General features: G+C 45.5%; 1 protein-coding gene across 1 annotated transcript in view; it reads right to left on the bottom strand.

The window, feature by feature from the left end:
• Positions 1 to 1,305: 1,305 nt before the first annotated feature.
• LOC142428722 (hexokinase HKDC1-like) overlaps positions 1,306 to 24,055 on the bottom strand; it is a 74,903-nt gene continuing 52,153 nt past the window's right edge. The window contains exons 15-18 of the mRNA XM_075533504.1: positions 22,744 to 22,927; positions 11,470 to 11,625; positions 5,970 to 6,203; positions 1,306 to 1,782 (exon numbers count right to left, since the gene is read on the bottom strand). Of these exons, the coding sequence (XP_075389619.1) occupies positions 1,647 to 1,782; positions 5,970 to 6,203; positions 11,470 to 11,625; positions 22,744 to 22,927 (710 nt within the window). The 3' untranslated portion in view covers positions 1,306 to 1,646. The remainder of the gene's footprint in view (positions 1,783 to 5,969; positions 6,204 to 11,469; positions 11,626 to 22,743; positions 22,928 to 24,055) is intronic.

Consider the following 24,055-nt stretch of genomic DNA (forward strand, 5'->3'; position numbering starts at 1 on the left):
CTCTCTCTCTCTCTCTCTCTCTCTCTCTCTCTCTCTCTCTCTCGTCTGGGTGCTCTCTCTCCCAGGTTGGGAGGGCAGGGGCACACATGTGCCCCTGCACCCTCCCTGGACTCATACTCTCTTGCGCGGCCTCCTCTCCCTTGGCTCCAAACTCTGGGTTAGCATTCCTGTCCTGGGCCTCCTCTCCTGTGTTTTTCCATGCTCCCCTGAGGTGGCTGGAGTGGCCATTTTCAGTCGCCAACTTTCCCAGGGCCCCTGCCACATGGCGCTGCACACTTTCCAGAGATACCACGTACTTTCGAGACTGGGATTTACAAAAAGTGCTTCTGCTGAGTGAACTCCTTCAGCATTGAAAAGCAAGAACCAAGGTATGCCACCTCAGAAACCTAACATATTTTCAAAATACAGAAAAATGTTATAAAGCCATGTAACGGTTTCCCAGATCCCCAGAGAGGGAACGTTTCCTTAATATACAAAAGAATACATTGATATTTACCCCCAGGAAAGGATCAAAGAAGACATGGTGTGATAGCAAAGTGTGGTGAAGAAATTAGAGGGTGCCTGGCGGTCAGATAAAAAAGCATCTGGGGTCTTGAAGGCTTGTCTCCAAACAAGCAGCCATCTGAGTGAGATGTCAACTAAGTCCACATCAGCACCAAAGGATTGTAAATCATCTAATCCGAAGTCTAAGGAGGGATTAGTACCAGATCGTAAATGCGGGAATCCTGTTTGCAGAAGGCTGTGGATGTCAGTGGGAACCCAATATTCATTTGTGGGAACCACATAGGGAACAAGCCTCTGGTGATCTCCTTCTATCCTTAATTGAGGGGTGGGAGGAAAGTGGTCACTTAACAGATTCCACTGGAGAGATGAGTATAGATCAAAGGGGTAAACCTGCCTTGACCAGTTAAAACCTTGTCAGTGGATTCCCCCTCTGATGCACGCTGGACCTGATGTAGTTTTTACCATTTTCTGTATTTGTTTTGTTTGTTCATATTGGGCTTATCTCAGATCTGTTATGTCATTGGGGGTCACCCTCTTGAATCTATCTTATATGTTTTTTCTGGCATATGAACCCCAAGATTGATGACCTATAGGGACAGCAAGTAGAATAAGGTTTTCAGGGGGTACAGTGGTGGTGGGGAAGGAAGGAAAATAGTGCTTGGAAATGGATTGTGGTAGCAATTGTACAACACTGCTATTTGTGATTGAATGATGGAATGAAATATGTATTAACTCCCAATAAAAAAAAATAAAGTGAAGAACTATTTAAAAATATTTTTATTGTATATATAGTTCCCTATACTACAGTAGTTTAGTGAATGTATGAGGAAGGGAAACAGGGAATTGACTTGCCCTGGAGAAACGGTCAGGGTCAGGCTGATTCTGCCTCATTGTTAAGAATAGAATCAACACAGAGGAGAAGTGTGGGAGGGGCCAAAATTCTGGGAGTAGAGGTTAGCTTGGAGATGGAAAAACTTCCCATCATGCTAACAGTTTGAATCAAAAGCTGTAAGAGTGTTAAATGGCTCTCCCTGAGCCATTCAGAAGATGAACAAAGCCGGTCGGGTTTCCATGACCACCTCATCTGGAGGGCAAGGGTGACCGTTGGCCAAGCCAAGTTATGCCCGGCCCTCGGTTTCCTTCTACGGCTTCTGTGAGCGCTGGGCCATAGCAGTGATCAGAGCTGCTCCTTTCCCACTGCCCTTTTCCGAGAGCATGAAGGTCACGTCGCACCCAGGGGCCAGCTCCTTCACGGTCTCTTGCAATATCCGGGAGAAGCTATGAGAAAGCGAAAGAGAAGCATCAGCACCTTGCACATGGTCTCAGCCGATCTGAGAACAGCTTCAATCCAGTCTATTCCTTCCAGGTGGCGCCTCTGGCTCTATTTAAAAAAATAAACAAACACGTGCGTGAGGCGAGCAGAGCTGGAGATGAGACCAGAGGCCGAACTGGGGATCTGAGGAGATGGCCGGGCTGCCCCGCAGGATTAAGGAAACCCCCGCATCCGCTGGCAGGACCAGTCCCTGGGATCAAAGCAGCAGCAGCAGAAGAGAGCAGCGCCCTGATTTTCATGTGCTCCCTGCTGGCCTCCAGGACTCCCCTGTGAGGGAGGACTTTTAAACTTGAACGACTCCTTCCATAAGAATACTCAATGGCAGCTCCTAAAAGTACGTTTCAGGACCCACATTTATCACGCTAATGCAGACAAGCTGGGAAGGAAATGTGCAGGTGTTTTGAGAGCTAGTGTTCCCCGGCACTGCACAGCTGCACAGCTCTGCTATCCACGCAGGCTCCCGTGCTCCCAATCCAGATGATGCATCAGCACAGGTGTAGCCGAGCAGTGGGTGACGCCGCCGCCCAAGCCACCGAGACAGCTAGAGCACGACCAGACTCTAAGCCACGAGTCACGTGTAAGGTGATTCGATCAGGTGCGCATCACTTGGGCTGTTCTGCCAAGGCTTCTTTTTTGCCTGTTTGTTTGCTTGCATTTCATGGACACAGTCTTAGACACATGGAATAAAAGCCCAGACATCTTCAGTCCTCTGGTGAGTAAATGCACATTTGAAAATCTGCCTTGTGCTGATTCACTGTTGGGAAGCATGAACAGAGGTTAAAAGTGTCATCTGGGTGGGTGTTAAATGTTTAAAAGCAGTCACCCACCTCTGCTTTTATTAATTTCTGCCCCATCATGGCTTAACTATAGAGCACTGTGAATGAAGGTGGTTGTCAGGGGGTAACTAAAGGGGTGTGGGTCTTTTTCTTTATTTTTTGAAGAGGGAGAGGCAGTTTTAAATTATGGGCTCCTTTCCCCTTTTATGGTGAATCAATTGCTTTGGTTAAGAGAAGCTAACTAGTCGTTCTTGACAATATTCCCACTAGCCAAGTCTAACTTTATTTAGACACTGTAAGTGGGTAAGTTTGATTGTTTGAACCAAAGTGGGAACATTAAACAAACGTCACAGCCCTCACTAAGACCACTGTGGTTTTGCTGTCAAGTGTAGACTTGACATTGTGATTTTGCTGTCACGTGTAGACTTCTTTCAGGAAAAAGCTTGTGACCATTTTGTATGGCTTATCTGGAAACTTCGTTACATCTTAAGTTTTGTAAAGTATTTTTTTGTTATTCTGCTGCCTTTGTATAGTTTATTTAATTTTCCTAATGTGACAATTGTATTTAAAACTAAAACGCTGATAGAGCATGTGTTCTATCTTCACCTTCGGGCAAGTGGAATGGCGAGAGGAGGATATGACCAGTGTCTTTTCCGGCGGCAGAGATGTTTTACAGTCTTCCTGAATGGAGGCGTTAGAGGCCGGCCCTGCGGATGCACACAGCATCAACATCTGACCTCTTTTCCTTCGTAGACACGTAAATGTGCTTACGCTGCCCGTGGGAAAATGAAAACACGGGGGGTGGGGTGGGTGAGAGTGTCTGAAGACAAACTCTCAATATTCCTACGTTTATGAGTCTGGGAGGCCACGGCTCTCGTGGAGGAAACCCTCACATTTGTGGGTTAGAGATGCGTCCCCTCAGATTCTCCTACATAAAAGTTATTCCCCTTCAGGTCCCCCACAACAATGCCAAATCTGAGGTGCTGTTTGCAAACACAAGGTCACCGACTACACTTGGAGGTCAGCTGCTTAAAAGCTAACTGCCTACAGGCTGTCAGCCATCTAAGGCCATCAGACCTGATTGTCTGTCCCACCATGAGTAGGACCCACTCCCGTCTCAGAAGGATAATGGGTTGTTCCCCTGAAGGAGAGCCCAAGGACTCCTAAGGTCACGCCAACTCAGGGAGGACCAAGGTGAGGCTGCCATCTTGACTCTAGAGCCCGCCTCCCTTGTTATAGGCATGCTTTCCTGTCATAAGTGTGCCCGCAGTGCCCCCCTTCTTGTGTGTATAGCCCTGGCTCGTCCCCTCCTATTATGTATGTGGTTACCTGTACTTAGGGGAGCTTGAATGCCCTAGAGTGTATATAAGCCTTGGTTGGAAATATATTTGCTCTCTCTGCATGGACCTGGCTCCTGAAGTCATGGCGGTTCCGGAGGTGAGCACTTCATGCTTTATCTTGTCTGATGTCTCTTTAATTTTACCCCTCAATTACACAACCGCCTCATAGACCTGTTTGATTGTGGGGGCTGGTGCCCCAGAGTTGCCTTACTAGATGATCACTGAAATCTTGCCATGTGTTTGGAAATTATTATTTGTGATTGTTTTTTTGTGCCAACATGGCACCTGCAAGAAGAGATGGGTGGAGTTTAGCCTGTCAATCAGGTCGCAGCTGGATGACCTCCTTTGGAGGTGCTACAGAGATAAATGGCTCTCTGGAGGCTGACCCCTCTTTCCCTCTCTGCTACACCTTACTGCTAGTAAGCCACTTTGATACCTGCCAGAGTCCTGTGATGAATGGTGTCACTGGATCCACATGACCGTGCACTCTCCAGCCTGTGGTCTTCCTGCATTCTGCATCACTGCATGTGGCTGTGTGAGTCTGAAGAGGGACTTGTGGACGAGTGCTGGAGATGGACTTGAGTTGGACTGGGTTGGTATGTTTAGCTGCTCTGTAAAGCTGCTTGATCTACAGGTCTTTCTTACACACATACGTGACACTGAATTTGTTTCTCTTGTCTGCGCGGCCTAGCATACAAAGACTTGGTTTTGATCCATCTGGAGGACTTCCACTGGTTGTGCCACACTTGGGTCATGACATTTTCTTACTTCCTGTCTGAATACTTCACGTAAGACCACTCGCGTGTGTTACCAGGAACGCAGATCTGCCCATGATCATTTATTGGAGCATAATTAGTTTTCCTTATAAGACTTGATGAGGTCATCTCAAACAAGCAGCCAGCTGGCCTGAGTGTCACCAGAATGCTTTCTTTAAGAGAATCAAATCCTCTGCTAATGACTCTTGTGTTGATTCCTCCAGTATTTGATATGGGAGTTCCTTTTGTTCTTTATTTTGATATTTAGGGGAAGAAATCATTGACCATTTCTCTGTTTGACCCCAATCTTGTTTTCCCCCACCCCTCCATAGCTAATTCTTGACTCTTGTCGCCCACCATAAGTCTGTAAATGTTAACCTGCAGGTTGGAAACTTTATGCCTCTTGCAAGACAATTCTGACTGATAGCGATCCTACAGGACAGGGTTGAACTGGTGCTGTGGGTTTCTCAAGACTGCACCTCTTCATGGGAGTAGAAGCCTCGTTTTTCTCCCTCTGGCTCTCTACAGTGGCTTACACAGCTGCTTTACAGCTGGGAGATCTGTCCTGGGGTCCTAGCTTACAGTGAGTGGAGCACATGTGGCCATCTCTGAGGATCAGCCTTCGAGAACAGTTCTGCAGCTGACTCTAACGCAGAAGCAGTGGGTGATCTCTGACCGACCACAGCAATTTCTGGGGCTCTGGTGGCTCAGTGAAAGGTGCGAGGTCGGGATGGAGGCACAGTAGGAGTGGGCCTGACTCACAGCAACAGGCTAGCGGTGAGACAGGTGTTAACTTGGGGAAAGGCGAAGATAATACCAGGCGAGAGGGAGAAGAGAGAGCAGGGCGAGGCAGAACAAGACAAATTACAGGAGGACTTGAGAAATTATTTATAGGGGAGGATGAGGCTTTCTACTCCTGTAATGAGGTACAGTCCCGGAAACCTCCAGGGCCAGTCCTACCCTGTCCTATAGTGTTATATGAGTCAGCATTAACTTGATGGCCATGAGGTTAGTTTTTTTGACTTTACCGAAAAGGAAAGTAGGATTGAGAGCGCCTGGCTAATATCTCCCCAGGACAGCAGGAAGAAGCAGAGGTGTGAAGACTGGTCTGAGCTGTCTGTCAGACTCACCAGCCTGACTTCACCACCAGGGGGCACTCGCTCCCCGTCCAGGGTGAGGATGCACGTCCCACCTGTCAGTTGAGGAGGCTATTTGATCCCCCACGCCCCCTTCTCCCCGCACCCCTCTCCCGGACACTCACTGAGGGTGCAGCTTGTACAGGGTGCCATCCACGCCCACAGTGATCTTCAGATGCTCGAGCCCCTGGTCTTCTCTCCTTTTCTGCACGATGGCTGCCAGGCCAGCGCCACAGAGCTGCGCTGCCCGCCGGGACACAGCTCCGCACACCTCCTTCACCACGATGCTGTCGTCGCATGTGCTGTCCAGGCCAAGATGCTGCAGGATGGCCCTGACCTGGAGGAGGGTCAGCTGGTCACTGCAAGGGGAAGAACACAGTCAGAACCGATTTCCTTGATCCCAGGAGCATGCTCCATTAGATCTCTGGTGGTCCCAGCCCTAGGTGCCCCAGCAGCAGGGAGGACAAAATGACCCAGCAATGGCTTAGGAGAAACAAAGGACTTCAAGGTTGAGGTTCAGGAATTCCCATCACCTTTAACAAATACAGTGTGAATACTCATGCTTATATCATCTCACTGGGAGCCACTACCAATTCAGCAAATAGGACACCCGGTATCTATTCTTCCAAAGCAGAGCCTAAGGTTCAGAGTCCCCAAACAGTAGCAGAGCAGTATACAAACGGCCACATCACACCATGCCCTCTGCGGTCTGAGTTCCCCGTGCTCAGGTCCCCTTCTATTAAAGGCTATCATCTTTCCTTTTATGGAACTGGTTTTGATTCTGTTTTCTCTTCTCAACTAGACTACATGCTTTTTGGTGGAGGAGAGGATTGCTGATAGCTTTGGACTAGGTACATTCAGGGAACAAGTAGATAAATAGAGCTATAATATGCCATCTCCCCGAGAGAATGGGGACCTATTTTGATTAGAAGCAATTGCAAAGAAATATCTATCCTTCATCATGGGGACTGATTGGCCTCAAGTCTACTGTGGTGGCAGACTGCTGTCCAGTTGGTGACACTATGCCCAACACAATGAAACAGCACCATCTCATGATCAGTTGTTGACCAGCCTACGTGAACCATTGGATCTTCCCAATGCATCTTAGTCTAGATTGAAGCTCCACTGACCTCTGTTTAGCATCGTAGCAGCACACAAGCCTCCACTGATTGATGGGCAGTTGCTATACTTGTGAGGTACATAGACCAGAAATTGAACTTGGGTCTTCCACATGGAAGGCAAGAATTCAAGCACTGAACTACCACTGTCTTGTGACCCTGTGTCTAGACTAGACTCTGTTGTTTAAATGAACCAATAATACTTAAACAGAACTCTGGTGTTCCAAACTCAACAATGAGGTTATACCCCTGATTGTCTCTGGCAATATTTAGGGGTAAAGTGTTACCAGGAGAGAGTAACTGAGGAACAGCCTATATGGCCATATGGGGGCAAAGCAGATCAATTGTAGCATTGCCAGAAAACAGAATGACTTGTAGATATTACAGCTTGTACTATGACTTTGCACAAGACTACGTGTACAGATGACCTTGAATAAGACTAATTAATACCATGAAAAGCATTCATGACATTATGTTAATAAAACAAATGAGAATGTTTAATATGATCTTAAAATGTTTGTCCTTGAATAGAAAAAAAGGGGGAGAAACAAATCTACTCAGATATTGGTGACATTAGAGACAATTTTTCTCCTTTTACTCATCTGTTATATTTTAGACTTTCTGAAAGTAATGAGCCATAGTCTTTGTCTTTCTGTCCGTCTTTCTTTCTCTTATGATGTTAGTAAGCAGTGATGCTCATTGGCCATATCTTTTATTTCATTAGGGCTTCAAAATAGTGATAATCTGATTCTATCACTTTTTCTGCATTTGTTAGCTGGAAAACATACAGAAAAAGAAACGGTGTTCTGTGTATAAAAAGTCTTTCAGCAGGTTAATCGATAACCGGTGGCGTGTCCACAAATTAGATGAAAGAATTCTGAACAGGCTATGTGCTGCATAATTTCAACTATAGTGCACTGCTTAATTCCAAGTATAGTACATCCTCTAAAATAAAATAAAATAAAATAAAATAAAAAGATGATAAACCCAAACCTATTGCTATTGAGTTCTATATAGAGTTCCTAAGTCCTTAAAATCTTTGTGGAAGCAAATAGCCGCATCTTTCTCCCACGGAGCAGCTGGTGCGTTTGAACCACCAACCTTATGCTTAGCATTCTAAGGCTTACCCAATTATGCTCAAAACTCCTTAGAAACATTTTCCCCCACTGCCAACGAGTTGACTTGACTCACAGAATAGAATTGCCTCTGTGGGTTTCTGAAACTTTAAAAATCTTTACAAGAGTAGATAGAAGAGAAGCAAGGGTTTTGAACCATGGACTATGTGGCTGGCAGCTGAATGAGTAACCCAGGACTCCACCAGAGCTCCACAGGTCAGGGCTTCAGGACAGGAGAAGGAAAGATGACTGGGGGGAGCCCAAGGTCATTTGAATGGCAGTGAAACTACTCTGCATTAGATAGCAGTGGTGGATACATATTATAATGATATGCAAAACCCACAGGACTGTCAAACACAAAGAATGGGCAACGTAACTATGGAAGTTAGTTGATAATAACTAATATTGGTTCATCAACTGTGACGAGTGTACCATCCGAAAACAAGAGTTTAACAGGAGAGTCCCGTGGGGAACTCTGCGTGTCCTGTGCAGTTGTTCTGTACACCTAAGCTGCTCTGCAGGATAAGGTCTGTGTTTGAAAGTGTACAGCACGAGGAACTCTCGATTTCTTCAAGAGTCAGTCCCTCAGAGTTCACCGCCCGCCCTGGTCCTCCGAGTAAGGCTGGCAGTCCAGCAGCAGAGTGACTGCCCCTCGCAGAGGGCGGTAGTGGCGTGCAGACTGGTGCGAGACCCCCCTCAGGTCACGCAGCACAAACAGGTCAGCCAGACACGACTGAGATGAATCCTGAATTCAGTGCTCTTCCCGCAGGGCCCTGTCTGTTTGACAACATCCTCTGAGACGACACCTGCCATCTTCCCCACTGCACCAAATGGACAGAGTTTCTTTTCACTCGATAGGAATTGCTTTGCTTCTGTTTCCTTTTTAAACTATAGAAATCAACACATCCAAAACAGACACTTCTTGTGCATTGGGAGCAAATCTTTCTAGAAGCATACGGGTTCTGCGTCTTCACACTTTCTCAGGGACAGCTTCTTTTGTGTTCAGGTCAAAAGAAAAGAAGAAGCCGAGGAAGCCACACCAACCTGCCTTTCTGGGGCAGGTGAAGGCGAAGTTCCTTCTGGAGCACAAGAAGGTCCTCGAGGGGATGCCGTTCAACTTGCCCGTTGGCATCGGAAGCACAAGCTGTAAAAGGATGCTGAGCACCTGCTAGTCAACACTTGAGAAACACTCAGGCAGAGCTCTCGTTCCTGATTCTGTCACCATCTTCTCAGACAGGGAGAACAGCCCACTGGAGCCCTCCACCGAGAGTGCTGCTTGTAGCTTATGGACAGGTTTTATTTCCATAAAGTGATGTTTGGCTCATTGGCACTGGCCATAAAGACACAGAGAACTAGATGAGTGAATGTAAATTGAGAGAAATTCCAAACCCAGCTCCCGATAGCACCCAGTGCTGCTAGGAAAGCAGTGAACTGGACACACTTGTACGAGACTGGTGATGGTCAACGCTGGAGCTTCCTTTTTATGAAAGAGTGTGTCCATGGGGAGCCTATACATTTTAGCCAAATGCTTCTACTCCCAAGATGCAAATGATTGTGCATACAAAAATATTAACTATGGTGCTACGCAGAATAGTAGAAATCTGAAAATTATAAGCCAAGCTTTTTATACTAAAGGAAATGTTTAGTAAATTATAGCTTCGCAACATAACATTATTCAGCCGCTTACAATGATAATGAAACTACAGAGCTGATCTGGGCATGTTTCTCTTTCAAACAGGGTTTCAGATTCGAGACCCACCGATGTATATAGGTTTGACAAAGGTTATTTCTACATACGTACTTTCCCCTCTACATATGTACTCATATGTGATGCACACATGTCTCTGACTACAGTATAGCATACACAGGACAAAGGTATGAAAACATCTTGGTCATAACCAAATACCGTGAGGAAATGAGCTGCCGGGCTTCACTCGGGACCATCGTCTCAGGGGACTCTGTGGTCCATCCACTGGCATAACCTAGTCCACAAGGACAATGTCCCACCTTCTACTCTGCAACAGGGCTCTTCAAAGCTTGTGCGCAGCCATTTCAGAGGAAGAAGAATGCAGGGAACCAGTAAACACAGGGAAGGAGCGTTGCTGCACTGTGTGCATTGCAATCATGATCACAAATCAAATGTGTGTGTTGAAAGAAAAACCAATTTACTCTGAAAACCTTCACCCTAAACACAATTAAAAGGTAAGAATTTTTTTTCAGTATTCAGTTAACAAGTGCAGGGAGAATGAGGGAGTCAGATGAGCACCATTTTGCAGTCCCCAGTAAGATAACCGGCGTGGGCAATGAGTATCGGTGACGGTGAGTGTCCTATGAGAGAGAGAGGCAGCTGACAGGCACAGTCGAATGGCTCGGGTAAAATGCCCTTGCACCTACATCGACCTCACATCTACTCAAGCATTTGGACTCGTGTGACTTTGCAGAGACTACAAATACACACAATGTCCTAAAGCTGCAGGATGAGTTTCTTCTGTAAATGAATGCAAGGAGACCAAGACGGGAAGAGGAAACCTATAGATTAAGAGTGCTCCATCCCTCTGGGATGGGGGCCCTACGTCGATCATTGTGATCAGTCCCTCTTTACTACCCCTTCTTCCCTCCCTTTGTTGGTCCTGAGGGGTTTATCAGTTCTGGACTCCCTGTGTTGGGCGCTCTTATCAGTACCAGCGTACATGCTTTGGTCTAGCCAGTTTTGTAAGATAGAATTGGGGTCATGGTAGTGCTTTTAGATGAACTGATGTGAGCGGTGGGATCTGTTTCTAATGTACGCAGCTCGAGGCCTGGAGGAGAGGGAGGTAGAGGAGAGATGAACTGAGCTGGGTCAGGAGCTGGTCTTAGTTGAAGCTGGTGATGGCTAGATAGGGGTTCCCTAGGTTCGCCTGACTATTTTCTCTACTGTTTTAACAATAAAAATCTGAATCACAAATGAATATTGACATGAACAACATGAAAAGTGATATATGTACTGTGATTGCAACTAGGAAAAATGTATGCATTCATGGGCTGAAATGAAATAAAACATGTGAACATCAAAATAGTTGGAATTGATAGTGGACATATGGATGAATTTTTTCCCTGAAACTTTCTTTGGTGTGACAGACACATCATCTTTAGGAACAAAGCACACAGCTTTAAGTTAACTTCTGTGTAATAAAGAACTTAGATGTCCGGTGAGGACGTTTTCTCTTCTGCTAAATGATCCAAGGCCCCAGGCCGGTGCAGTGCCTCCTCGCTGCAGCTGGAGAACAGGAACAGCTTTCTCCAGGGTCTTTATGTTTTCTTTTCCATCTCAGATCTTCCCGACTCCAACGGGGAAGCCCTCTGTCCCAACCCGTGCCTCTCCCACAAGAGAGGAAAAGTGAATCAAACCTCACCTTTTGATTAGAGACAGGAACCTGGTTTCGAAGATGTCCTTCGTCAGCAGACGCTCTGAAATGTGCCCGCGGAAAAGCAGCCCCTGCTTGGTCAGGTCGATGAGGATCTGCCGGACTATCTCACCCAGGTACATCCCACAGATCATTTTCTCATACCTGTGGGGAGGGCAGGAAAGCAGGGCTGGAGAATCATTACAGGAAAGACCAGCGGGGGGCGGGGGGCAGCTGCCCAAGCTGCAGAAGCACAGGCAGAAGAGGGCCTGGCAGGAGGGATCCAAGCTCTAGAGCCATCTTGACTACGTCCCAGCTCTGTAGAGCCCGTGCTGTAAATCAGCACCTCAAATACAGGGAGCTACACGCCAGCCCCCCACGACTGCTAGGAAGCAAGTCCCAGGCACCAGTCGACACCCAGCAGAACGTCCTCTCCTGGCCCCGGACCCAACTCTCCTTGGCTTTGCACTTGAAGAAATCTGTTTCATTGGAGATGGCGCCCAAAAGATAAGACTATCTGTATGTCCCAGAGGTGCTACAAAGGGTGCTTCCCTTTCCCGTTCTGCCAGGCTGTGAGCGAGAGTGGGGTGGAGGGGCCCCTGTAAGTGAGCGCTCTCTGCCACACGTATGGCTGACAGTGATGCCGTCCTTACTAATAACAGTGGTCAGAGCGACAATGTGCTGCCCGTAGTCAGGTGGAAATCTAACTGTGGGTACGACTTACACCCTGGGCTTTAAAAGGCTCAGATGCTCATCAGTCTAAGGAACCAACACTGAAACAAATAATAGTAACTGTGAGGGAAAGTAAAGTGTGCAGCCCCTCAAATCCTCAGTCTGAAAATATGACCACCCAGTAGATACAGGCACACAACTAAGTCAGAAGGAAGTCAGTCCCTTGAAAAGAGGCATGATACTCATATGTCCTAAATGGGGATCCCACGTTAAGGACACTGCCTCCCCCCACTTTTTAAAAATCATTTTATTAGGGGCTCATACAACTCTTATTACAATCCACGCATACACCAATTGTGTAAAGCACATTTGTACATTCATTGCCCTCATCATTCTCAAACATTTGTTCTCCATGCAAGCCCCTGGCATCAGCTCATTTCCCCCTCCCTCCCCTTCCACCCTCCCTCATGAACCCTCGATAAGTTATAAATTATTATTTTGTCATGTCTTACCCTGTCCGACGTCTTCCTTCGCCCACTTTTCTGTTGTCTGTCCCCCAGGGAGGAGGTTATATGTAGATCCTTGTGATCGGTTCCCCCTTTCCACCCCACCCTCCCAGTATCACCACTCTCACCACTGGTCCTGAAGGGATCATCTGTTCTGGATTCCCTGTGTTTCCAGTTCCTATCTGTACCAGTGTACATCCTCTGATCTAGCCAGATTTGTAAGGTAGAACTGACCTCCCCACCTTTTTTAATAGCCCCAGTTCCTTTGCAATTCCCACAGCTCATCTGCCTTCCAGCCACAAACCTACAACCAAAGGAAGGTGCAGAACCACCAAGGGGACATTGGCCTTGCCCTCGGTTCTTCTTGGGCGATGTTTTCATGCAACATTTAACAACAGGTTCACAGCCCTGGTCATCCATCGATTTCTATCTGCTCAGCTTCTCAATTTGACTACTTCCTTTCACAACACATCAATTCTTTAATCTTTTTTATATGCATATGTACGAAGACACTGATTTAGGGAGAGTTAAATGAATATTAATCAATGGTCACTGAGACTGTGGAAGTTTTTCCAAAGATGGAGTCAGGACTACTCAACTCTACACATCTGACTTCACCTGGTTGGTGTCCCATTCTCAGCTATGTCCTTTAGTCCAGAGGCTTTCAACTTTTAAGACAAATAACTGAAAATAGTAAAACTTGTAAGACAGATCATCTCTAACTGACACATGCTAGTGCACGGAGTGGGAAACTATGACCATGGGCCAAGTTTAGCTCACTTCCTGTGTGTGTAAATAAAGTTTTATTGGAACACAGCCATGCCCACTCATTTACTTACTGTCCATAGCTACTTTTTGCCCTAAAAATGTGAATTTGAGTAGTTATAACAAAAACCAAATGCCCTCCCAACCTCTGTTCTAGGAATGAGTCCAATATATTCCATAAGGCATATCAGAAGGGAAGTATAAATCTAATCTAATTTTTCAAAAGAACCAGTCATAAGTTTGAGCATTCTACATATTCTAAATATAATATCCTCCCCTCCCCCCAGGCGACTGTGACCCACTGGTGAAACATGTCATCATGATTGAGAACCAGCACCTCAACCAAATCACAGGGGGCCTCTCTACATCCAGATCCTTTAAAAAGCTGAGAATGTTGACCTCTAGACTGGCCCTCACAGAAGTCCACTCTGTTCGAGCTCATGAAGTCATGTTGTCGGTGACAACAACCCACAACAAATGAATGTTTCTATAGCCTTTGCCTCACTCGTGTACACAGTATCTGGTTGTATTATAGAAAAAGGTATCCCTACTTACACCTGTAGGAAACTTGTAATGTGTTGTTGGTTTGATAGCGAGCGGTAATAAATGGTGTCTATGGCAATAAAGAGCCCTGGTGGAGTAGTGGCTATGCTGGTGGGCTGTGATCCACAAGGGCAGCAGCTCTAAAGTACCAGCTGCTCCATGGAACACAGACAGGGCTTTCTGCTCCTGTCAACGACGACAGTCTCAGAAACTCACAGGAGCAGCTCTACCCTGTCCTGTTAGGCTGCTATGAGTCGGCATCCACTCCATTGCAGTGTGTTGAGAGAGATGGCATTAAGATGTCACCCATGGAGTTCCAGCAAGATGGAGACCAAGTAACACACACCAGAAATCAGTGCAGGGGGGCGACGGAGAGGGACGCTCCACTCAGCCTTAGCCTTAGCCCTGCCACCGCAGCTGGCCGCTACCTTTGGGCAGGATTTAAACCCCTCAAGTCCCACAGTCAGGTGATTGGGACTCAGCTACTTCTTTACGTTTTCTTCTTTTTCTTCTCTCTTTCCTGCCACCGTCTCAGTGGGTCCAGTCCCCCCACTCCATTTCTTCCTTTGTCTTTCCTTTCACACACCAGTGCTGGCCTTCAAGTCACTCCCTTCTGCCTGGGGCAACTCTCCTGCCCTCCACCCACCTGGGAAAATCCCACCCACCTTCTGCTGCACCCCAAATGGCTGAGGGACCTCCCCTTCAAACAGCTGGGTAATTCCTGCCTACCCTCAAAGGCCCTTTAACCTCCCTGGCTGTCTAATTATGTCAGTAATTTTGTACCCAAAGCGGTACATTGTTTTGCATAAAATTTGTTGTTTTATATTGTAGGCCTGTAATGCTTAAGAACTTACTCATTTTAATCTCTCTAGTAGACATTCCTGGTATGAGGAAGTCAGATTGCTCTGCGATCACAGCGGAGGACACTGCTGGACCGGGGAGCAAATAAGGGACTTCTCTGCCGTGTAATCCGAGTGTGGTTCGGGGTCACTGCTTCTGACAGTTAACATTTACCCTGAGTCACCCTTGCGATTACCGCCAGGGAGGTTAAGTGGCTAGGGGAACTCCCACTCACCCTTTGTGGTGTTCCACTCAGCTGGGGGAACCTCTGCTCACCTTCCGCAGAGCTCCACGTGGCTGGGGGATCCCCAGTGTGTCATCCGTGTCCCACACATGGCTGAGGGAACCTCCTCCCATCTGCCCTACGTAGTGCTTCACATGGCCTAAGGAAGCTCTGCCACCCTCTCCAATGCTCCACCACGCTGCAGGAAACTCCACCCAGAGTACACAGCGATCTTCCCAACTAGGGCAATTCCGCCCACCATCCACAGTGCTCTTCACAAAAGCAGGCACACCCATCTGCTCTCTACAGCACTCCCATTGCAGCAGACAACCCTGCATGCCCTCTGAGGCATTCCAAGCCACAGTAGGCCACACCACAACGGCTTGCTGTGAGATCATCCAGTGCAGTGCCAGATAGGAACATCCAATTTGCCTTCCAAATAGAACTCTGGTTGGCTAGGGAAAGAGTGAAGCCATCAGGAGAATAATGTGGTAGCCCAACCCCCCACCCAGTGCGGTTAGCTGAGGGCGGTTTGAAGAAGCCTTCCTGTGTCTCCCAAAGAGAGAGTCCAGTGCTCTTCAACTCTCTAAAATGACCCATGAACCAGCCCCACCAACCTCAGTGAAAAAAAGGAGAAAAAAATGGCAATGGCAGAAGTCCTGAAGCTAACGATGTGCAAAGAAGAAGCAGGTGTTGATCTGCCAAAGAAAGAACTCTTCAAAATGCTGCCTGGAGTCATACAGGACATGAGGGAAGTAACACGGAAAAAGGATGAATGGCAGAGAAGATAAAGGCCAGGCACCGAAGGGAATATAAGACCTAAGGGACGAGATAACAAAAGCCAGTAGCAAATTCTCCAACAGACTTGGCTTCTGTTATCTCACTTGGGGAGACAGAGTAACCTAGACCGGTGACCTAGCGGAGACCCAGGCAGACTTCAACAAGTGGGAAAGGCAGTCAAGTAAGACATTCATAGAAGCTGCAGCGAACCTGAGCGCCGCGTGTGATACTACGTAGAGAACCAACATTAGAATAATGGAACCATCAGAACACAACACCATGAAGACGTCAACGGCAAAAATAGAGGCGGAACTTTTAGAATAAACCTTCCCCAGCTTTATGAATGAAAACAAGGCAACCATTCCGGAGGCTGAAAGAACACCAGACTGAATCCCAAGATGCCATCAAGGTATATAATAGTTAAACTATCCAACTTTGAGGGAAAGAAAATCATAAGCATATCTAGGGGAAAACAAATAGTCACCTATAAAGTTATCCAAATAAGAATATGCTCAGACCTATCAACAGGCACTATGAAGAAGCGGAGAGTAGATAACATATTCCAAAAATTGAAGGAAAATAACACAAACCCAAGAATACTCTACCCAGCCAAATTATCTGTCAAGATTGACGGAGAAGTAAGAGTCTTCCCAGACAAGGAAAAACTCAAAAGAATATATGAAAAGAAACCCAGCCCTACAAAAGATCCTTGCCAACCCAGTATGGGCAGAAGAATGACACTCACTGAGCACAAATAAGAGACCACCACATAAAACAACTCCACCCAGAGCAACAAAGAGAAAACAGCTCCCAAGATATCACTGGCTCAATGGTGAAAAGAAGGTAAGAATGAACCATAAACACACACACACACACACACACATACACACACACACACACACACACTCAAGGTACAAGATGACACCACAAGAGCCCACAGATGGATGTAATAACTCTGAATATCATTGGACATTAAAATGCAGGCATTAAAATGCAGAGGCTATCAGACTGTCTTAGAAAACACAACCTATTGATCTACTGCCTATAGGAGGCACATCTCAAGATGACAGACAAAAACAGGCTGACAATCGAAGGCTGGAGTAAAAATGTAGCAAGCAAATGACAATTCAATAAAGGCTGGGGTTGCAATCCTAATCTCAAACAAAATTGATCTCAAGGTGCAAGCCATAATAAGAGATAAAGAGGGGCACTATATAATGCTCCAGGAACAAGAGACCAGGAAACTGAGCATAATGAATTTATACGCAATTAATGCGAGACCCGTGAAGTTCGCCAAACACTCCAAAAGATGAAAAAAGAAATCACAGGCTCGACAATTATAGTAGGTGACTTTAATACACCACTTTCTGAGAAAGATAGATCACAGGGAAAGAAGCTTAACAAGGAGGCTTCAGATCTAAACATCACAATTAGATGATGTGACCTGATATTTTCAGAGCGCTCCACCCAAATGCATAATAACTCATAATTCTTTTCAAGCCCACATGGCACATAATAGAAGATAGACCCACACACTGGGACTCAAGTCAAATCTGTGTAAATTCAAGCACATAGAGATCATATAGACTTCTCTCTCCAATCGCTATCCCATAGGGATGGAAATCAACAAAAGGACGGTTAAGAAAACAAGGGAACACAAATGGTGGATGAATAACTCTCTGTTGCAAAAGGAGTGGGTACTGGCCCAGATCAGAGATGAAATTAGAAAGTTTCTAGAAGCCAATGAGAATGAGAATATGACGTACCCAAACCTTTGGAACACAGCAAAGGCAGTTATCAGAGGAACTTTGATAGCAATACGTGCACACATGAAAAAAAGGAAGAGAGACTTATGATTGATATGCTGCACAAAAGTTACAGCAATTAGAGCAGAGTCAACAGGACAATCCTATTAATAGAAAAAGAAAAACATTTTTTAAAGGGCTGAGATTCATGAGGGAAAACAAGAAAACTATGGAAAAAATTATTGCAGCTAAAAGTTGGTCCTTTGAAAGGGTTAACAGAATCGACACACTGCTAGCAAACCTAACCAATGGAAAGAAGGATCAAATTTCAATAGCAAGGATGAGAGATAAAGAGGGGGCATTAAAAGAGATACAGTGAAATCAAAAGGATAATGACACACGACTACAAAGGCCTGTATGCATATGAATTCAACAACTTAAAAGACATGGACAAATTCTTGGAAAAACAATCCCTCTCTAGACTATCTTAGATGGATGTCAAGAATTTCAACAGATCCATAGCAATAGAAGAAATAGACAAGGTTGTCAAGGGATTACCAACAAAAAAATCCCCCAGGCCAGGTGGCTTCACGGGAGAATTCTACCAAGCATTCAGGGAAGAACTGACACCAATACTACACCAACTCTTCCAGAACATAGACACAGTCAGCAAATTCCTGAACACTTTCTATGAAGCTAGAATAACACTGATACCTAAACTGGCAAAGATCCCACAAGAATTCAGACTTACAGACTAATATCCCTGATGAACATCGATGCAAAACTCTTAACAAAATACTGGCCAATAGAATAAAAAAGCATATCAAACAAATAATTCACCATGACCAAGTGGGATTCATACCAGGGATGCAGGGACGGTTCAACATACGAAAGACCATTAGTATCATTTGCCACATTGACATGAAAAACTATAAGAACCACATGATAATATCAATAGAGGCAGAAAAAGCATTTGACAACATCCAACACCAGTTCCTGTTTAAGAAACTCAAGAAGATAGGAATGGAAGGAAAGTTCCTTAATATAATACAAGCTATATATAAAAAACCAACAGTCAACCTGGTAGTCAGTAGAGAAAAGACAAAAAAATCCCACTGAAAAAGGGGACCAGAAAAGGATGCCCCTTGTCCTCACTCTTATTTAACATCGTGCTGGAGGTCCTAGTCAACGACATAAGGCAAAGAAAAGAGATCAAAGGTATTCACTGGGGAAGGAAGAGGTGAAACTATCATTATTTGCAGAAGATATGATTTTGTATATCAAAAATCCCAGCTCCACAAGGGGAGTGCTGGATGCAATAAAAGAAAACAGCAGAGTAGCAGGATACAAGATCAACAAACAGAAGTCTATCAGACTGCTATACCCATCAGACAAGACCATGGAACAGGGGATCGAAAAGGTGGTACGCTTCACAATAGCCAAGCACAAATGGAAATATCTAGGGATATATCTGACTAAAAAAAATGTATGAGGAAAACTACAGAACACTATTACTACAGAATAAATCAAGAATTACCTCAACAAATGGAAGAATATCCCATGATTGTGGAAGACTCATAGTAAAGATATCAGTTCTGCCCAAGGCACTGTATAAGTTTAATGCTATCCTGACACAAATACCATCATCTTTCTTCAAAGAATTAGAAAAACTGATTACCAACTTCTTATGGAGAGGGAAGAAGCCCAGAATTAGCAGAGAATTCCTCAAGAAGAAGGACACCGTCGGTGGGCTCGCTTTACCTGACTTTGGTACTATTATACAGCTACCGTAGTCAAAACAGTGTGGTATTGGTATAATGACAGATACTCAGACCAGTGAAAAACAACTGAAAATCCAGTAACAAAATCATCAGCATACAGACAAGTGATCTTTGATAAGGGCCCCCAAAATATCAAATGGGAAGCAGATGCCCTCTTCAACAAGTGGTGCTAGAAAAAATAGATATCTACCTGCAGGAAAACAAAGCAAGACCTGTACCTCACTCCAGGCACAAGATTAAACTCAAAGTGGATCACAGACCTTGAGGTAAAGTCCCAAACTATTAGGACCATCAATGAGGGAATTGGGACAAACCTGAGAACTTTGGAGCAGGGAATGCATAGGCTATTGGAAATAGGTAAGCACACAAACACAGAGGAGGCACAAATTGACAAATGGGATATACTGAAAATAAAACACCTGTGCACACTGAAAGAATTCACCAAAAGAGTAATAAGTGAGCCCACAGACTGGGAAAACATCTTTAGCAATGAAAAGTAGGCCTTATTACTAATACCTACTCTGCTAGCCTACAATAAGAAAAAAACTAATTGCCCGCTGAGGAGGTGGGCAAAGGACCAGAAAAGAAGTTTCACAAGGGCAGAAATCCGAATGGCCAATAAACATATAAGAAAATGTTCCCGATCATTAGCCATAAGAGAAACGCAAATTAAAACAGCAATGAGGTACTATGTAACACCCTCAAAGATAGCCCAATCAAAACATCAGAAAGTACCAAGTGCTGTGGAGGGGCTGTGGGGAGATAGGAACTCTTGCCCACTGCTGGTGGACCTGTAGGCATGTACAGCCATTATGGAAATCAATTTGGCGATATCTAAAACAAATGGAAATCAAGCTACTATACTAGCCAGCAATCCCCCTACTGGACATATACCCAGAAGAAGCAAGAAACAAACCATGGCCAGACATCTGTGCTCCAGTGTTCAGCACAGTTCACAATCACAAGGAGTTGAAAACAACCCAAATTTCCATCAACAGATGAATGGATTAAAAAACTGTGGTACATACATACAATGGAGTACTACACATCCTTAAACAGCAATGATGAACGCATGAAGCACATCGCCACATGGGAAGAACTGGAGGAAATTATGCTAAGCAAAGTAAACCAAGCACAAAAGGACAAGTACAACATGAGTCCACTGAGGTAAGCTTAAAAATGCAAAAGGGGCATGGGGAAAAGCTACTATATACATGCATTCCTGGGGTGAGGTCCAGGTACTATGGCAGAGGCCAGACCCAATACAGGGATCCATATGGCAGCCAACGAAAAAGGAGAGGGTGGGGAGACATGGGGGACAGGGGAATAGGGCACTAACTCACCCAAGAGGAGGGTGTTGTTTATATCTACACAGGAGAGGGAGAGAGGTACCAGACTTCTATCCAATGGGCCATGACATGAATGCAATATACTGGCATGAAGCGGGGAACCAATAGCGAGGTCTGCGGGGCCAGACCCAATCCCAAATAGGTGGACTCCGCCCCCACCCAGAAAATGCAGCTCAGGGAGAGAGGTGTGTCTGATCAGAGCACACAGGAGTACATGAAGGGGGAGGAAGAGAGAGTGGAAAACATCCTGGCCCATCAAGTCCCCAGGACTATATATTCCTGCTCAGAGCAGTCAATGCACAGAGAGGACCATAGGGCCGGCCCCATCATGAGACACGACGTCCCTCACTGACCCATAGTGCTACAAGGGACAACAATGGAGACTCAGTGCAGGAATTGTGCCCGATCTGACGCCACCACCCAGGGCAAAACACTAAGGGTGTACAACAGAACTGCAAGGGGAGCAAAGCAATGAAGTCCCTGGGGAATGCCAAAAATAGACTTTGGGGCCAGGGTGGGGCACCCCATCAGACTTGACTAGAAAACACTCCTAAAGGTCAACAAACAAACTATTTATAGGCTTTTCTTTTTTGTTGTTGGTTTGTTGTTGTTATTTTGTTTTCTCTGTCGTTCTTCTGCTTATTATTGTCTCTGAATGTCTATCTAGATCAGATAGGCGAGGTAGACCATATGGAGGAGAAAACAACGGGACCGATGGTTCTGAGGGGGGCATGGGAGAGTGGGCGGCGGAAGGAGGATGCCAACCAACTCAGGGACAAGGAATAACAAGTGATCCAAAATTGATGGCAAGGAGGGCACAGGATGCCTGGTGGGGCTGAATCAAAGGCAATGGAGCGGAGAGGAGTTACTGAAACCTGAATGAAGACAGGACATGACAGTGGGACAAAAGGAAAGTACAAGGAAACAGAGGAAAGAGCAAGGAGGCAAAGGACATTTATAGAGGTCTAAATACAGGCATGTACATATGTAAGTATATTTATATATGAGTATGGGGAAATAGAGATATGTACTTATATTTATATGTTAAGTATTAAGGTAGCAGATGGACACTGGGCCTTTACTCCAGTACTCCCTCTGTGCAAGAACACTTTCTTGTTCTAATAACCTGAATTCTGTAATGTTCACCTTCCAGACATGATCGCTAAAGACAAAATGGGTACATAGCAAATGTGGTGAAGAAAGCTGATGGTACCGGCTATCAAAAAAATATAACCTGTGGGGACTTAAAGGCTTGAAGATAAACAAGTGGCCATCTAGCTGAGAAGCAACAAAGTACACATAGTAGAAGCACACCAGCTGTGTGATCATGAGGTGTCGATGGAATCAGGTATCAGGCATCAAAGACCCAGAACAAAAAAATCTTGTCAATGTGAATGAGGGTAAGTGCAGAGTGGAGACCCAAAGCACATCTGTAGATAATTGGACATCACTCACAGAAGGGTCACAAGAAAGGGATTAGCCAATCAGGTGCAGTAAAGCACCGGTGAAACATACAACTTTCCTCTAGTTCTTTAATGCTGCCTCCCCCCGGCCCATTATTATGACCCCAATTTTACCTTATAAATTCAGCTAGACCAGAGTATGTTCACTGGTAGAGATAAGAGCTCGAAACACAGGGAATCCAGGACAGATAAATCCCCCAGGACCAATAATGAGAGTAACAATACCAGGAGGATAAGGGGAAGGTGGGAGGAAAAGCGGGGAGCTGATCATAATGATCTACATATAAGCCCTTCCTAGGGGGATGGGCAACAGAAAAGTGGGTGAAGGGAAATAACAGTGTAAAACATGAAAAAAAATTTATGAATTATCAAGGGTTCAGGAGGGAGGGAGGGGGATGAACTGATACTTAGGACTCAAGTAGAAAGAATATGTTTTGAAAATGAGGATGGCAACATATGTACAAATGTGCTTGATACAAGGGATGTATGTATGGGTTATTATAACAGCTGTAAGAGACCCCAATAAAATAATTTTTTTAAAAGATGGCACCCATGAACTCTGGTCGAGTTGTGCCCTGCACAACCCGCATGCACGCACACAGGCTCCCCCTTTCACCTGTGCTTTCCAGGATTCAAGGACCCCTCATCCACCTCCTTGTCGTATTGGGTCCGGATATCATCCATGCAGCCGTTATCTCCAAATCCCCCCCACTCTGTGTTGATGCACATTTTCCCTTCATTCTCTTCCACCAGCTCTATGTTGCTCATCTCCTCCATGTAGCACACGTTGCTGCCCGTTCCTAGGGGGGAACAGGAAGGGACTTGAGACTCTGGAAGATATCACCAGGTCTTAGAGATAAACAACAGCAGCAAGAAACCCTCATGGCCATGGAGTCAATTCTGACTCACAGCGCCCCTACAGGACAGGGCAGGACTGCCCTGTGGGTTTCTGAGACTGTCACTCTACGGCAGTAGAAAGCTTCGGCTTTCTCCCATGGAGCAGCTGGGAGTTTCAAAATGGGACCCTGTCGTTTATAGCCCAGTGGGCAGCAGGTAAGAGTTTAGGCTTGCAGCCAGATACAACTGAATTCGACTTCTAATTTTACCCTCCTAGCTGGGTAGTTGTAGGCAATTAGGCGTCTCATTTTTCAGGAGTCCTGGTGGTATAGTGGTTATACATTGGGCTGCAAAGTGAAAGGTTGGCAGTTCAAAACCACTAGCTGCTCCTCGGGTGCAAGATGGGGCTTTCTACTCCTGTAAACAGTTATAGTTTCCGAAACTCACAGAAGCAGTTCTACCCAGTCCTGTAGGGTCAATATAGGCCCAATGGCAGTGAGTTTGGTTTTTTGAGAGTCTGTCTTTCATACTCTGTTTCTTCATCTGTAAAATGGGAACCTCTAAGGGTTTATATGGCATCAAGGTGAATACCTGCCTTATAGATGTCATGAGAGAAATATGAAATATTAATTATAAGCTTCCTCCACATGGCAAGTAATCAGTAAATGGTACCTACTGCTATCATTATCATTATTGTTAGGCTAAAGGCACACAGAGTGGGCTTCCATGCACCCATGGAGATAGCGATTACAACTAGAAGGAACCATGAGGAACTGTCTAGTATGGGATCACCCAATACTTGGCAGGTATGAGCCACTCTCCTCTATCTCGCCCACGATCTGGCCTCAGAACCATTGTCAGCACTGACGTCCAGGTAACTGTTACCACACAACTGTTATATTTTAAAAAGGTTGTTTAGCTCCATGGCCTCTTCAACAAATCAGGCAATTCAAGACCAGACAGAACAAGTAATCTACCTCAGGTCACACAGTGGATAAGAATTGTAATGAGATGGCATTGAAGATGTATCGATAAGTCCCATCACCTTGGTCTATTCACTACTCATCTCCAGAAAACACAGACAACCAATT

Source organism: Tenrec ecaudatus, chromosome 16 (genome assembly GCF_050624435.1).
Source record: "Tenrec ecaudatus isolate mTenEca1 chromosome 16, mTenEca1.hap1, whole genome shotgun sequence".
Classification (NCBI taxonomy): domain Eukaryota; kingdom Metazoa; phylum Chordata; class Mammalia; order Afrosoricida; family Tenrecidae; genus Tenrec; species Tenrec ecaudatus.